The sequence below is a fragment of the Prinia subflava genome, chromosome 1 (assembly GCF_021018805.1).
Source record: "Prinia subflava isolate CZ2003 ecotype Zambia chromosome 1, Cam_Psub_1.2, whole genome shotgun sequence".
In the NCBI taxonomy this organism is placed as follows: Eukaryota; Metazoa; Chordata; class Aves; order Passeriformes; family Cisticolidae; genus Prinia; species Prinia subflava.
This window is the reverse complement of record NC_086247.1, coordinates 34,185,230-34,200,282: the sequence shown is the minus strand read 5'-3', so window position 1 is coordinate 34,200,282 and position 15,053 is coordinate 34,185,230. Positions and strand designations below refer to the sequence as shown.

At 37.4% G+C, this 15,053-nt stretch overlaps 1 protein-coding gene across 1 annotated transcript in view; it reads left to right on the top strand.

Moving 5' to 3' along the window:
• C1H8orf34 (chromosome 1 C8orf34 homolog) overlaps window positions 1-15,053 on the top strand; it is a 161,144-nt gene that overhangs the window by 12,200 nt on the left and 133,891 nt on the right. Inside the window, exons 2-3 of the mRNA XM_063392829.1 lie at window positions 12,876-13,023; window positions 13,962-14,093. Coding sequence (XP_063248899.1) covers window positions 12,876-13,023; window positions 13,962-14,093 — 280 coding nt within the window. The remainder of the gene's footprint in view (window positions 1-12,875; window positions 13,024-13,961; window positions 14,094-15,053) is intronic.

Sequence of the window (15,053 nt, the reverse complement as noted above, 5' to 3'; positions counted from 1 at the left end):
CTGCTCTTTAGAGCTACTGTGAGTTCGTTCACATTACTTCCTTAGGTGAGGTTTTTTTAAGGACTTGGACATGCAAGTTAGTTCTAATGACACAAATAATGGCATTAGACACTCTCTTCTGTTAAATATGTGCCTGGATGTAATTCATGATTTATCTGCTGTATGTGGCCAACAAAGTTTGGTATTTTTCCTCATACAGTTCAACTGTGTGTTTACTTCTGTTCATCAGTTGTCTTTTGCTCAAGAATTATTTTCTGGGCGTGATTATAGAACATCCTCTTCCTCTAAGGAGGAGGTGTCTTGTCTGAAGGAAGTTTTCCAGTGACTCTTTCTGTGCAGAAGTTGGATGAGGATGTGTTCTTCCTTAAGGTGCTTCACAATAGGCAATACAATTGTGGAAAGCAGGGAAGCAGAGTTAGAGGCTTTTGTCTCTTATGACGGTGGTCAGATCTGTCTCTTTGATTTGTGGCACCTCAATGCACTTGTGCACTGGTTAAGGCGCCTTTTTTTTTTCATTTTGTTTTGTGACTCTAGTAGCTAAACCTGGGTGAAAAAAAGAGCATCCAAGTAACAGTTTCACATAAGATGTTGTAGTTGTGTCTATGCACAGGGAATTGATTTTTGGTTGTGGAAGTAAGTTAATGCGGGACTGTCCTGATACACGTGTTTAGATTGAGTTTTTGATATTACATACTGCAGGATTAAAATAAAATATAGTATTTCTTAAATGAACAAAACTAAATATTATTTAGGTATTTGTGCTGTTCTGAATACGAATACTGAATTATGCCTGACATTTTATGTATTTCCATGCTTTCTGGGGAATATGGTTGTGTCTTTTTTCAGGGTACATTTCAAGATGTTCAAACAGAATGTAAATTATTATCCTTCCTATATGTAGTTAAATCAATAGTCTGCTGCAAATCTCTCAATTATCTTCATACTGTATTATCATCTTCTGGCAGTAGCGAGGAAAAGGTACCGTATTGTGACAGAAATTGTCTGGACATATTGCAAAGAGAGCTGCCTGATGAGTTTTGAGACTTATTCCAAGGCAGCACACAGCCAATAAATGAGGTGAACAAGTAAATCTGTGGAGAGGCTTGGGGACCATGCATTTTCAACAGGGTTATCTTGGTGCCTGCTTTGCAAGCATAGGTTTTCTGTCATAGGAGCAGCCAGCTGGGCAGCGTGGTGTTCATCTTCAGTGGTGTCGTCTGCTGGGCTCAGACCTCAGCCTTGCCAGGTGTGTGTTTGGAAACCCCGACCCCAAAGGACCTGATTTCTGGGAGAATCCCAGATGGCAGCCTGGGAGTGCTTCCCCAGATAGCAGCCATTTTTAGATGGCAACAGGCAGTGACTGTAACTTCTCAGGGCTGAGGCAGAGCTATGAACCTGGTAGAGCCAGTGGGAAGCAGTTTGGGAACCCTGGAAAGTGGCTGGAGACATGTAGACCTGGGTACCTCTGCACTCAGTGTTAACATTTCATTTACTGTGTAATTTTGCTGCTGTGTCTCTCCTACCTGATTCTTCACAGATCATAATTGCCTTCTAAACCTGTATACTTCAAGCCTGCTGCACTGTTTAGGTCAAAATGGACCACCTTCTGTGTTTTCTAATCTTCAATTTTTAATTATTTTTTTAGTCTAACTATGATTGGATCATTATTCTCAGAAGTTTCTTTATGTTAAGTATGTTATGTTAAGTAATGGAAATATCTATTTTAATTTGACTTGAAATAAAGAGATAATCCATGAAGGCCGAGAATGTTAGAAATCTGTCGGAACTTTGCAAAAAATGTTAAGAGAAAAAAAATTATTGAAGCATTTTCTTTGTCATCTTGATTGCTTATGAGGAAAATCATAGAGGTAATTTTGGCTTAACTGATGGATGATAAAAATGCATATGGAAGCTATTAGAGGTGGATTTTGCTTCCAATGGAACTGGAATTATTAAGGTATCTTCCTGGTTGGGGCTGAACGTAGATTCAGGTACAGTGATATCTTTTAGAAATGAAATAGTTGCCAATATCAGGTGGTAACATTTAATAGATGATAGTACACAAAATGGAGAAAGATCTCTAGAGTATGAAAACAAATTAGTCAATATTTCTTTTTTATTAGTTAACATGGTTAGTTAGATATTTACTAGAATACTATTAATTCATGCATTTATAATTAAGTTTTGTTGTGTCTGTGGACTGATGGCTTCTGCATGGCAAAAGATTCTTGTATTCTTGCATTTAAAGAGACCAATTCTTTCATTCCAATTTCATTGTGGGTTTTGCCTTTTTTTTTTTTCCAAATAGCAAAGTTCAAGTGTGTTAGTTAAGCAAAAGCTTCATCCATACTTAAATGGACACAGGTTGAAATAACTTAATATAAAAGTGTTATTAGTAATAGTAAAAAGATTTTCCAGTTGCAGTTAGAGAAGCACTGAGTATAAGCAGTGTTGAACCAAACTGAACATGACTAAGTGTTCTCAAAAGCATTTGAGAGCTTGCAGAGAGTCTGCAGTGGTGGTCGTCCTGAGAAGGTACTGCACATCTTGTGTTACCTGTGACAGGCAAATCAGTGTGACCTTTCCTGTGGGGACGAAAATAGGATACAAGTAGTTTTAAGTCAATCAAGCAAGTGCTTACATGTGAAATAAACTCTTTGTCTTCTTAAAATGCTGTCTAAAAAGCACTTGTTAGTATTATTTAAGGAGTTCCAGGCACATTTGCAGTATATAAATTCTACAAATATAAAAATCCTCTTTGTGTTTTGCAGTGGTGAAAATTAATTTCCAGATTTTTCCGTGGCAATAAATTCTGACCTTTCCAGTTCAGAAATCTCTGTTGTATTGTTGCATATTAAACATTAAGTTCTATTTAAAAAGCTGATTACAACATTGGTATGAAGTCTTATGAGACCAAGTCAGTCTCTCACAGGTAAATAACAGGAAATTAAGATGTGTATCTGAATAGAGATTAATCTATTCAAAGTGAATGAATAAAACTTGTAATTATACTGCGTATTGCTCATAGTTGTTTAGTTGCTGTACTAGAGGAACATTTCCAAATGACAGGATTTAAGTAATTTCTAACAATCAGGGAGCATGTGTTAACTTCTTTGACGTTTGTTTAGTGAACATTACTGGAGCAAACTTAGGCTTAATTTATGTAGGCAGGTAAAGTCAAGGTAATTAAATCTGTGTTAGAACTTCCCCACTCTGGACTCTGGTAACTCACATTCTCCATTTTGTGTCACTGTAATTGTTGGTTATTATTTGAAGTTCCATGTGAATAGTTTAAAAATTCTTGGTCAAGATTAAAAAAAAATGAAATCAATTTTTATAACAATTTTAATGCATAGAAGTGACACAGAATATTTAATAACTTTGCCTATACACACTGGGCAGTAGAATGTTTTAAAACATCATCTCACATTTATCTTTCTATGTAACTTGAGTAAATCTAATGGTGTACTAATGCAAAGTTACTGGGGAAGTGTTCGGGAGGAGAAAAAAAAAGCACCTGGAAAGTGTGGTGGTTGATGCACACATTTTTAAAATGTGTATTATCAAAGTTTTCCATGCGATGCAATTGAAAGGATTTCCATCAGTCTTCAAAACATTAATTTACCTCTTTTTTTTTCTTTTTGGTAGGCTTCCAGAAAGAAGGAAGGAAGTGTATGTAATTCTATAGTCACAGAGCAGTGATCTAATTCATCAAGGCATTTTAAGCATGCCCATGGCTTTGTAATTATTTACTTCTCAGACATAAAGAATATCTAAGCCTAAGGGCTTTGCTGAGTCAACTCCTGAATATACCAATTGTTTTTTTTCTTATATGGCCTTCTCCTGATCACCCCTCATAAACCCTTAATAACCCTTTCTGTAGTGGTACTGTACTGGGTCTGACAGGGACTGGGTTTTCCTCACAGGAAACCTGCATGTTGGTGTTCAGATTTGTGACTGAAAAGTGTTAGTACACCAGTCTTTTAGCTGTTGCTTAGCAATGATTGCACAGGCCCAAGGCTTTCTGTGTTCTCTCTGCCCACCAGCAAGCAGGCCCGGAGTGGGGACAGGCTGGGAAGGGACACAACTGGAACAGCTGACCCAACCTGGGCAAAGAGATATTCCTTACCATATGTCATGCTCAGCAATTAAACCTGGGGAGTAAATTTTCTGAAATAACTTGCTTCTTGACTGGCAAGATAGTAGGAGGTGGTGAGTGATTGCCTTGGTATCACTTGTTCTTTGATTTTGTTGGTTTGTTTTTTCTTTCCTTTTCTCTTTCTTGTGGTTATTAAGCTGTCTTTATCTTGACCCATGAATTTTTCTTGGTTTTGCTCTTTTCATTTTTTCCCCATCCCACTGAGGGTGAGAATGAATAAGTGGCTGGTGTGTGCTTAGCTGCTGGTTGGGGTCAGCCTACCAGAGGTAGCCACAAAAATAGCTGCTACTTTAGTTTCTAGCATTACCCTTCCTCAAAAAAAAATTGTGTCAGACAGATTGAAGCTAAGTCAGCGAAGCTTAAACTGGAAATATGATGAGAGATTTTTTTAACAGTTGCAGTACTGAGTAATTGCACATGGTGGAACAAGTGATTTCAACTTAGACCTTGAAATTGAAATAAGATTACTTCAGCTGATCAGAGAAAGATCAGCTCCAGCCTATTGAGTTAGCTTTTAGTTAAGGCAGTGATGTGCAGTCAGTGTTGTTTTATGGCTGTAATTTAAGTCCGGGTTGTAATAGTCTTTCCTAGTCCTTATCTATGAGTGTTTCTTTTGATGTAAATCCTACAGACCTTTCAGAAAACCAGGAGTTTTCATTTTCTTTGGCTGAACTGTGAAGTGCATGCCTTGAGGGCAGAATTTCAGTGGTTGATAGAGTGGATGGAAACTGAGGAAGGATTCTGAATTGTGCTTCAGGGAAACCTTACAGTGTTTCTGCAATAACATGAACTACCCTCATTTTTTAAATCCTTGCTGAGTTCAGATAATGATATGGTAGGCCTAATTCCACAAATGTGAGATTGTCATGCAGAGATACAGGATTGCAGAAAGAAGGATAAGCTATCAGGAAATCTTTGTCATTTGAAAACTAAACTATGGGAGAAAACGTCATAACTGTTGCCACGATTGGCATCTCTGAGAGCATGTCTTACACCTTTTCTTCTGCTGAGAATTATTTAATGTTTTAGAGTAACCTGGTAGCAGTGACTTCTCTCTTGACAGCATTCTTGGAATGCTTGAATCGAAGAAAGGAAGTGTTTCAATAAAGCCACAGATTGAAGGTGTTTGGGGCTATTTTGTGAACTCAGGAATGGTAAAATAGATTTGGGACAATGATATTTTAAATACTAAGATTAGGAGAGGAAAAAACCTCAAAGGATAAGTAAGTGAAAAGGTGCAGCAAGGGATTGAGATAGATACTGCATGTTAAAATGTGTGTGGTGGAGTTTGATGAAGTGTCGTGAACTTACTCAGTGAAACTTTGAATTTGTCCACCAGACCCCATCCATTCCTAAGTAAGATCAATGACGCATATTTTATCAAGTATTACATGCATGAGTTGGGATTATTTCAGATAGAGCTAGTTCATCCGGGTCAGGAAACTAGTATGATCTGCAAAGGATTTATGGTGGAATGAGTCCACTGCTTCCATTCTGCTCTCCAGAGTCTTGCTAAAGGAATGGTTACTAACATAGCCCCCCAAACTGATCTTTTCTTATTGAATTGGTACAGATATTTAGTAGGTGAACACTAAAGAAAGACAGCTATTCAATGTTTGTTTTCAGACTTCCTCCTGTTATTCTCATTTTATGAAATGTTACTTGTGCCACTAGTCCCATACCTTAGATTTCCCCAGCAATGCCGCCTTTAGGGGAATTTTGTTTGTACCGAACCATCATAGCCACCATATCAGCTTTGTACTTTCATTTTACTTCTATGTCCAAAGTAATTTCTCTGTGGGTTGTGTTCCCATGCTGTGTACTACAGTCTTGTGATATTAAATTTAACTGCACAGCTGTCTGAAATGGCATCAGTGAAGTTTGGAAAAAAAATAAGGTGTTGGTTGAAAATTTTTTAGTCAATTCCAGGTAAAAGTCTGAATATTTTCACGAGCAAGCTGAATAGGACTACTATTTGTTCTCAACTGTTATTCCACCATGGTTAGTTTGAAGCAAATAGTATGGTACAGGCATGTGAATGTTATTTTTGTGGAAATTTGTGTAGGATTAATTTATTTTATAGGGAGATGTGATGATCCTTCCATGAATGTAAAATATGTTGAAGTCCATTTAATTCATAGTTTATAATGTGATTTTACTACTTTTAATTAAAGATTGCTCAAGAATATGTAAAGCCTGGCTATTTTCCAAAAGAAGGATGCTGGTATTTTTAATTTATTTCCATAGAAAATAATCTTTTTTGGTATAAGCAGTTGTTTAAGCAGTCATTTCTGCTCTCATTTAAGAATTGCAGACTCTTAATTTAGCCAGTAAGAGTAATGTTAGAATATACTTTAAAAAATTATTTATTTTTGTTTCCTTGCTTTGTTACTGCAGTAATCAGAATGGAATTCTAACAAAAAAGTGTCAATCCTTAAAGTTTCTTAAACTTACTGTCCTTCCACAGGTTTTCCCTCAATTTTGTATCTTCTTTGATCACTTACAGCGTGTGTGAAGGGGTTAGCAAGTCTAAAATTACATGTCTTTCTAAGTGTCCAAGCTTCACTGTAGTCAGTGCATATATCTCCAATAAGTTAGTGGAGTCAGGAGAACAGTTCTTATCCTAAGTGGACATGCTCTGGCTGGTCAGCTGGGAGACATCTAGCCCCTCATGACTTTTTTATTGACAAAGTCGCTACTAACATCATTGTGAAGACTTGCTATATTTAATTGTATTTAAACTTCTAATTTAATCCATTAAAAAAAGCATATCACAGCCAGAATCTGTGCACACTGGGCCGTAGTCTATAAAAGTCTGTACAGTTAAAAAGTGATTGTTGTGTAGTTACTGTTACCAATTACAGGGCAAGATAGGATGTCGCTTAATTAACTTAATAACCTGATAGGTACATTTAGACAGGGCTAATTAGGACTTTCTTGTAATTGGGCCTATGATTAATAGACTGTGAAGACTGTTTCATTTGTATTAAATGCATGGACAGTTAAAAGGAAATTAAAATTTGAGCCTTCATTGAATAACGAATAGAGGACCTCAGGATAGCATAATAGTGAAATATGTAAAGAATTATTTATAAATTATTATTTATAAATTCTGTATATTTCTTACAAATAATCCATATATCGAACCACTACTTTGGACCTGGTGTTTTTTTCAAGATCTTTTGCAGCCTCATTACACTTATATGAATCTCTCTTGGAAATACCCACAAATGAACTTTTTAAAGTTATTTTTTTAAACCATGTAAGTAACCTGGTTCAATAAAACTAGTGAATATAGGAGGACATGAAGATACCTTTACAAGGTGTGAAGAAAGAAGAACTGGTTTGCACAGTGCAAGGTAGAGTCCTTGAAGCAGTTAACTGGAAGAGCTTATTTCACCTTGCTGTTCTTTCTCATTCTGCCTTCAGACAAGGCAGAGCCTAATTTGGGGCAATATAATTGGGAAACATCAGAAACTGATGTATTCTTCTGAGTGCTCTAGTCTGTAGTAACCATGGAAGTTTCCTTTGGCCCATTTTCTGTGTTCCAGTGTGTCTCGAGGGTGTACAGAGAATTCATAATTGCTGACTGCTGAACAGCTTCTCGTGGCAGGAATACACTGTGTGGAGTCCACTGATAGAAGAGACAAAAGGATGTAGAGTGAAATGAAGACTTAGCAGTGGAAAGATGGTAAGAGGAGAGAGGTTATGGGTAGTGAGCAGTTGATTTGGCAGCATGGAGACCCAATCTGCCATGGCTTTTTATTTGTTGTTATAAGGTATATTGTGCACAGAACAACAGACTTGTCTTACTTGAGTTGTAGAAAACTTAGCCATTTGATCTAGAAATGTGAAAAGTATAATGAATATCTTTGACTTGTCTTTAGGTGTCTTGCATTTCTATTTTTATGGAGTTGAAACTTACCTAATGATTTGTTCATGAAAAAAGGAATCTCAGTTTGAATGATCTTGTGCCATTTTTGTTCTGCTGTTAATGCAGAGGCGTCTTCAGTGAGACTAGTTGGTCTTTTCCCTTTTCTTTTTCTTGTGAAACCTTGCCTACTTAACACATTGTGAGTCAGATCAGACTGCTTCTAACCAAAAAGGAATTTTATTTTTGTACCTTCAGTTTTTCTTATTTAATACATCCAGTTTTGTCATCCTTTTTTTAAAGACATTTCAAACGTGTGAAAGTGTATTTAGAGAGCCATGTAGTATTTTATTCCTCCTGTCTGTTTAGATGTCACCTGAGCAACAGATGAGATCATCCCATAAGCTTTTGATCATTTAATCAGAAGTTTGTTTTGCTAGAGAATGGTGCTAGAATGAGAATACCCTTTAGCTGACATTCCTAATCTGTAATATCTTTTCACCTCCAGAGAAGTATTGTGTTTCTATTTAAAAAAAAATAGGTCATCACTCAGTGTGTAGAGTTAGTGTTGGTGTGAAGCTTTGTGCTTTTTTTTATTGAGTGGCTTGGGTTTGGCTTTTTGTTTTTCTTGCCCCACCAACCCTTCCACCTCATGGCATAGCCAAGCATCTGAATGCAGGCAACTAGCATATTTCAATCTAATTGCCAGTTTGCTGGGGATGACCAAAGTCTCAAAGGAAACGTGAGCTTATAGACCACAGGTTGAGAGCTGAGCAGATGGAATTGTGTCCCTTGATGAACCGGGCGGCAGAAACTGGTAGAAGGGCAAAGGCAGAGAGGGTCATGGAGCTGTGATCCTATTTCTGGGATGTCTGACAGTGGGTGAGGCAGAAGGATATGGAAGAGATTTAACACCTTGTCTCGGTTTGAGGGGGAGGTGAATTTTTCAGAGAGTTGTGGGCAAACCAATCAATGGTCAGGTTTAAATGTTGGCACTTTCAGTGGCCACTGAGGTGTTGGACACGCCTCCGAGGACATAAGGGTTTAAAAGCAGGGACTCGCGGAGGGGCCTCCTCTTTTTGGGTTCCAGTTTCAGCAGAGAAACATCCTCTTCCCTGCTCAGCTCGGGAGGCTGAGTGGGGGAGGGGAACCACATGGCCGGGCTGAGGTAAGCTGGAGCCCCGGGGTGCGGAAAAGAGTGAACAAGACTACAGCTGAGCTGGCCCCATCCAGGATGGAGGGGTGGAAAACCATAGAAGTGCCTTCCTCCTTCCCCCCCAACTCCGGAGAAGATGCCCAGCCGTGTGGGAGTTGCCGAGCCTGGGAGTGCCTGAGCCTGCAGCCCTGCCGAGAGCCAAGAACTGTTAACTCTTTCTGAGGCAGAAAGAAACTTTTCCCAGACATTGATTCTCATGGCTAGTGGCTTCAGAAGAGAGAGAGAAACAGCTTGGGACTGAGATGATAAAAGAAGATGAAAAGAATCCCAGATGGGCAGGGATGAAGAAGAATAGCTTTTTGAGCTGGACTTTACTTGCATAATGTTAGCCATAGACTGAACTTGAGTCTCTTTTGAACATAAACTGCATTTTAGGGTGGATGTGGCCGGCTCAACTTGCTGCAGTAGAGCGAACAGAGAAGAGAGGAAGAGAGTGTGGTGGTGCCCTCTGCCCTCAGAGAAGAAACCCTCGGCCCCAGGGGAAAGATGGGGAGAGCCTGGCATGCAAGCATCCTTAGAAAGAGCCCTGTATGCAGCTTTGGCCCATGGACAGTGGTGAGAGCACTGGATATGGAGAAGAGAGTGCCACCACGGCAGCCAGGTGGTGCCACGAGTGACACAAACACACATAAAAAGTAGACCTGTGTTTTTCTGAGGAGCAGTCTGTGGTGTGAGAAAGACTCTTCTCTCCCTTGCTGAATTAAAGATTAGTTTTTTGAGTGGTGATGGTTTGATTTAAAACCCAAAGTTTTGGTGCCATGGAGAGTAACATGTGAAGGGTGGAAATTAAGAGGAGGAGAAGAAATGCTCTGGGAAGTTTTCATTTCTGGTGTTGTTTTTTTTTTTTTTTTTTTTTTTTTTTGTGTGTGTGTGTGTGTTAAGGTTTTTTTACTTTTTCTTTCCTATTTCTGTTCTTACGTAATGTAATAAAGTTTTGTCTTCTGTTTTCAAGTTTTGAGCCTGCTCTGCTCTGTTCCTGATCACATCCCACAGTATTTGCTAAGAAAAACATATACTCATGAGTACATCAACATCTGGCCAGTGGAAACCCATGACACACCTTCAGCATGTGAATGTTAATTTGCAGAGAGTATATGTTTGAAGCTATTGTTATTGGAGTGGAGGTGTCCTTTGCACCTGGTCCGGAGTTCAGGAACTCCATGGAAAGTGGTAAATTGGGGACTGCTTCCCAGCCTTGCTTGAAGCAGCTTGAGAAGCAGATGCCTAAGAGTTTCTTTTCTCCCCCCTTTTGCAGTGTAATAATTGCAGTAAAGAGCTTTGCCTTCGTAAATGGCAGATTTTGTAACCTGAGTTGCCTTTGTGTTCATTTTAAGTTGCATTTACTTCTAATGACATTTCTGAGAGTGCTTGAGGCAAAGTAGTTTGAGCCTTATTACACAAATAAGTAGGGTTTTTTCTGAACTTCACACTCTTCAGTTTATGAGGATTTCAGCAATGTTATATATATATATATATTCTTTTTTTTCTTTAGTTGTACAGGATTGGTACAACACATTTATTATTCCAGATAAAAGTAGCCTCTATACAGTTCTTTAACGTTTTCTAACTGCTGTCTCAGAATAGGACTGATTATTTTCTGAGACAGCACAGATCTCTGTATCACTCAGGTCTCATTATCATTATAACAGTAGGTACAAAAAGTGGTCCTTTTTAACAGAATCTAATTTCACATTACCTTAATCTTTAGGTTTTTTTTGCTACATTTCAGAAGAAGTAAGGAATACTGTAATCAGTTTTATTTTATTAGATGTGTTTCTGTTACTTAAAGACCATTTCTTCGTGTTACAAGCAAGTCAGTTATGGCAACAATCAAGTAGCATTTGTCTTACATTGATATGTGAGCATTCTAGAATTTCTCATTTTTTTATATTACCTTTTCAATACTATGTTAATATTGCAGTATATTACTAACCTAAGAAAAAAATAATTTTCAAACCATGATTCTGAGAAACTATTTAAATTACAAGTCAGATGTAATAGATTGGCACTTTTCCTTTGGTAATAGAATCCTCTTCAGTGGAATTACTACAGCTATTGTGGTCCATTACAAGCACTAGATTACATCTTCTCATTGTCACTAATTCTGCATTTTTGGCAGGGAAGAAAATAAAGGTTTGCTGTTAGTGTTGCCAAGCAACTAAAATATGAATTACTCAAATTTCTGAATTTTTCTTGTATGATGTATATTGGAGGGTTTCTCCTACCTTGGTAAGAGGCAGTCTAGATGAGATTACACTCCATAGCTTCAACAATTCTAAGATTAGTAAGTAGCTTAATTTCTCCCTGTGGAGTTCAAGTTCAAAACCAAAGACACACGGGGTTTTTCATTTCACTGTGGATAAGTATCAAAAAATAACATCACAGAAGATTGTATCTTCACAAGACATGAGATTGGGCATATTTCTTCTTTTTGTGGACAAAGAGAACTTGCTGTGCCTTAGTAATCCTGTGTGCAGTTATTCATGTTTGCTGCTATTTGGTATACTTCCTCTGAAGTATCTTTTCCCAACCCACTTAACTGATGGTAATGCTGAGTAACTACTCACATTTGAAAAAAACCTTTTTAAAACGTAAATGTGTGGAAAAGATGAAGTGGGGATAGACTTAAGTGTGTGTAAGTTGTGTTAAGGTTTATGCTTGGAGATAGGTGACGAGACAATATACGCTCTGAATAACTTAGCTGTTTGGGGGGGAGGGTGTTTGGTTTTTTTGTTTGTTTGTTTTTATTCTCATTTTGTTGTACATTCCTGTAATTTTTTACTTCTGTGGAGCTGTTTCATTTTGCGGCAGCCACAGATCTCCTATAGAACTATGTGGGTTTCAGAATCACCTCACCTGCCCTGAGTCATTCATTTCCTCTCAGAGCACATGCACAGAGCATATTTCTTTCTGGATTCCTAATACGGTTTATGCCTAGGAAGCCAGAAAGAAGGCCAGCAGCAGTAATGGAGCGTGTTTCTGTTTGTGCAGCCCTGCACAGCCAAGGTGCAGAACAGCAGTTGGATAGTACCCAATGCATGGCATGGAAGATGCTTTCCTGTTGACATTGGCTTTGTGTCTGAAACAGTGCAATAAAATATTTGTTTATTTCTATACTATGGTGTTTTTGAGGACTTGCTTTAAAAACTGTCCACCTGTTTATCAGACCTTAGAGTTCCCGGATATGAATGCATATTCGAACCAGGCAATTGTTCTATGTCTGGATGAGGTGAAAAATTCACAAAATTTCCTGATGCTCCAGTTTCCAATGAGAATAAATTTGGATGTATTGGTTAGAGAAGGGCTACTTGCAGCTCTGGAGAGGTGCTGGTTCTGAGTGGTTAAATGGGCAGTATTACTGTTTGGGGTAATTTCAAACAGGTAGCGGGGACTGGCTTTTTTAACCTATGTTCCAATGGATAAGAGACTGTATAGGCTGAGAACACTTCATTTATAAGCATTTCATAGGACAAAGCTAGCAGTAGTTTGAGGAGGTGGATGTTCTAGCTGTTTTCTTCAAATTTGGAAACAAACCTTTCCTTTATAAATGCACTTATTTTTTTTGCTAAATACAGGATTAATTTAGGCGGAATATCTCACTAATTTTGTTTTGGTTTAATTTTCTAAAGGAGTTGATGACCAAGCTGATAACGGAGACACCTGACCAGCCAATCCCATTTCTAATTGATCATCTTCAGTCCAAGCAGGGAAACTGTGGTCATCTTCAGAGGACATTGTCTGGCTCTGCTGCCCTCTGGGCAGAGAGTGAAACATCAGGTATGTTCTGTGTGCTGGAAAGGGCTGGTCTCCAGTATAATCTTCCCAAACTTACATCCATGATTTCCTGGATGCACATGTTCCTACTGAACAAGTACTGCTCTATGGTTTTGAGCATGCAGAACAAATCCTGTTTGTCCAGCAGATACTGAATTTAATATACATTGCTGTCGGCTCAGCCTATGTATAGATCATGTGAGTATGGATCAGAGCTACAGAATGGAAATAGTCCCAGTCTCAATGAGAGAGGTTCCCTTGCTGTCCTCTTTCTTTGTTTTCCTTTTCCCTCCCATGGTGTATTTGTCTCGGAGATTAACCTCTATTGGGATATTTTCTTTAATAACACATATTTTTATATACCTGTCGTCCCAACCCTTAATGATGAGATGCTATGCTACTTTATAAACTCCAATGTGAATAATTTATGATTGTAAATCTTCAGAAGCATTAAAACAATACTCTGAAATAGTATCTGCTGTGATTGTAAAGTATAAGTCCTGGTTGTGTGTATTCTGGTAGAAGCTATTATTACATTATTGGTTTTGTGTTTAAATATTGTCTAATGATCTGTTTCAGTCTAGAGAGCTTAAATAATTGCTGATAGCCAGACTGTTAATTGACTGACAAATCAACCATTTATATCAAATACACAGTTTTAACACAGGCAGTAAAACATGTACATAACATGGGCATGAAGGACTTTTTCATAAGAAAAAATAGGCGTTTTTTCAGTAAAAAAATATTAATTTCTAAGTTTTGTTATTTTAAATGTGGAATAAATATAATAAATATAAAATAAATCAGAAATAGGAGAAAACAAGAGTTGTCTTTCATTTGGATTGATATACCTTGGGGTTTTTTTTGGATTAATTATTGGTTAAGTCTTTGAAAAATGACTCTACAAATGTTATGGTTATCTAATTTGATTCTTTTAACAGAAAATAAAGGAACAAGAAGAGATTTTAGAAATTATGATAAGCCTTGGCAGGTAAATGCAAAAAAGCCTAAAAAGTCAAAGAGTGACCTTGCTGTGTCCAACATTTCTCCACCATCACCGGAGTCCAAGTCATGTAAGAAAGCTTCACTACATTAATAATTTGTGCAAAGTTTCCAAACTATAGTATGTTTTTTGTTTGAATAAGGTTTAAAATATAAAGCAAACTATGAGCAGATGAAATGCCTATATATATATAAATATATATATATATAAATATATATATATGTATGTTAGAAGAGTTTGCTTCTTGCCTTAATCTTGATTGAGTTATGAATATTTTATAATGCCCTATGTTGTCATCTGTAGATAGAAAATAATTCTGGATAGATTGATTAAAAACCAGACTAATTTCTGGATTTCATGCACTAATTTGTGTTCAGATACTGATTATGGTTTGATGTTTTAGTTGGCATTGCCATTTTGCACATATAAAATCTGTTGTGTTGATATTGGCCTAATAGATTTTTTCTGTGTCAGGCAATTCAAAACTATGAATTATGAACAGATACTGTTCAAGGTATGGGAGTAGTGTCAGCAGAACAGGTGTACTGTTCTGAGAGTTGCTGGAGAAATCTAAATGTACACTGAAAGAAAACGCAGAGTAGAAATAGAGCGGCTGAAGAGAACATTGTCGACTACCTGTAAAAAATTAGTGAAAATGAAGACAAGTCCTAATGAGATGTGCTTCCCGTGTACTGGCTATTGAAGAAATCTATTTTTTAAGCTTGATTCTTAATGTTGGGGTTTTTTTCACAAATAAATATATCTACCATATGCATAGATATGTAAATATACTTACACACCCAGGGAATTGTTTGTACAAGATTTTTCTCCAAAGTAAATTGAAAAAATGGTATTTTCTTCTGTTGAATCGTGTAGCTTTTTGGTATTTTTATAACAGCCAAATCTTTATAACTCTGAGTGTGACTAGGTGTACCAGATGAGAACAGAGATAGTATGCTGCATTAGAAAATTTGTTGTCTTTCCTCTAAAAGCAAGATGGAAAATGCTAGACTTCAAAGGAGTCAAAGGA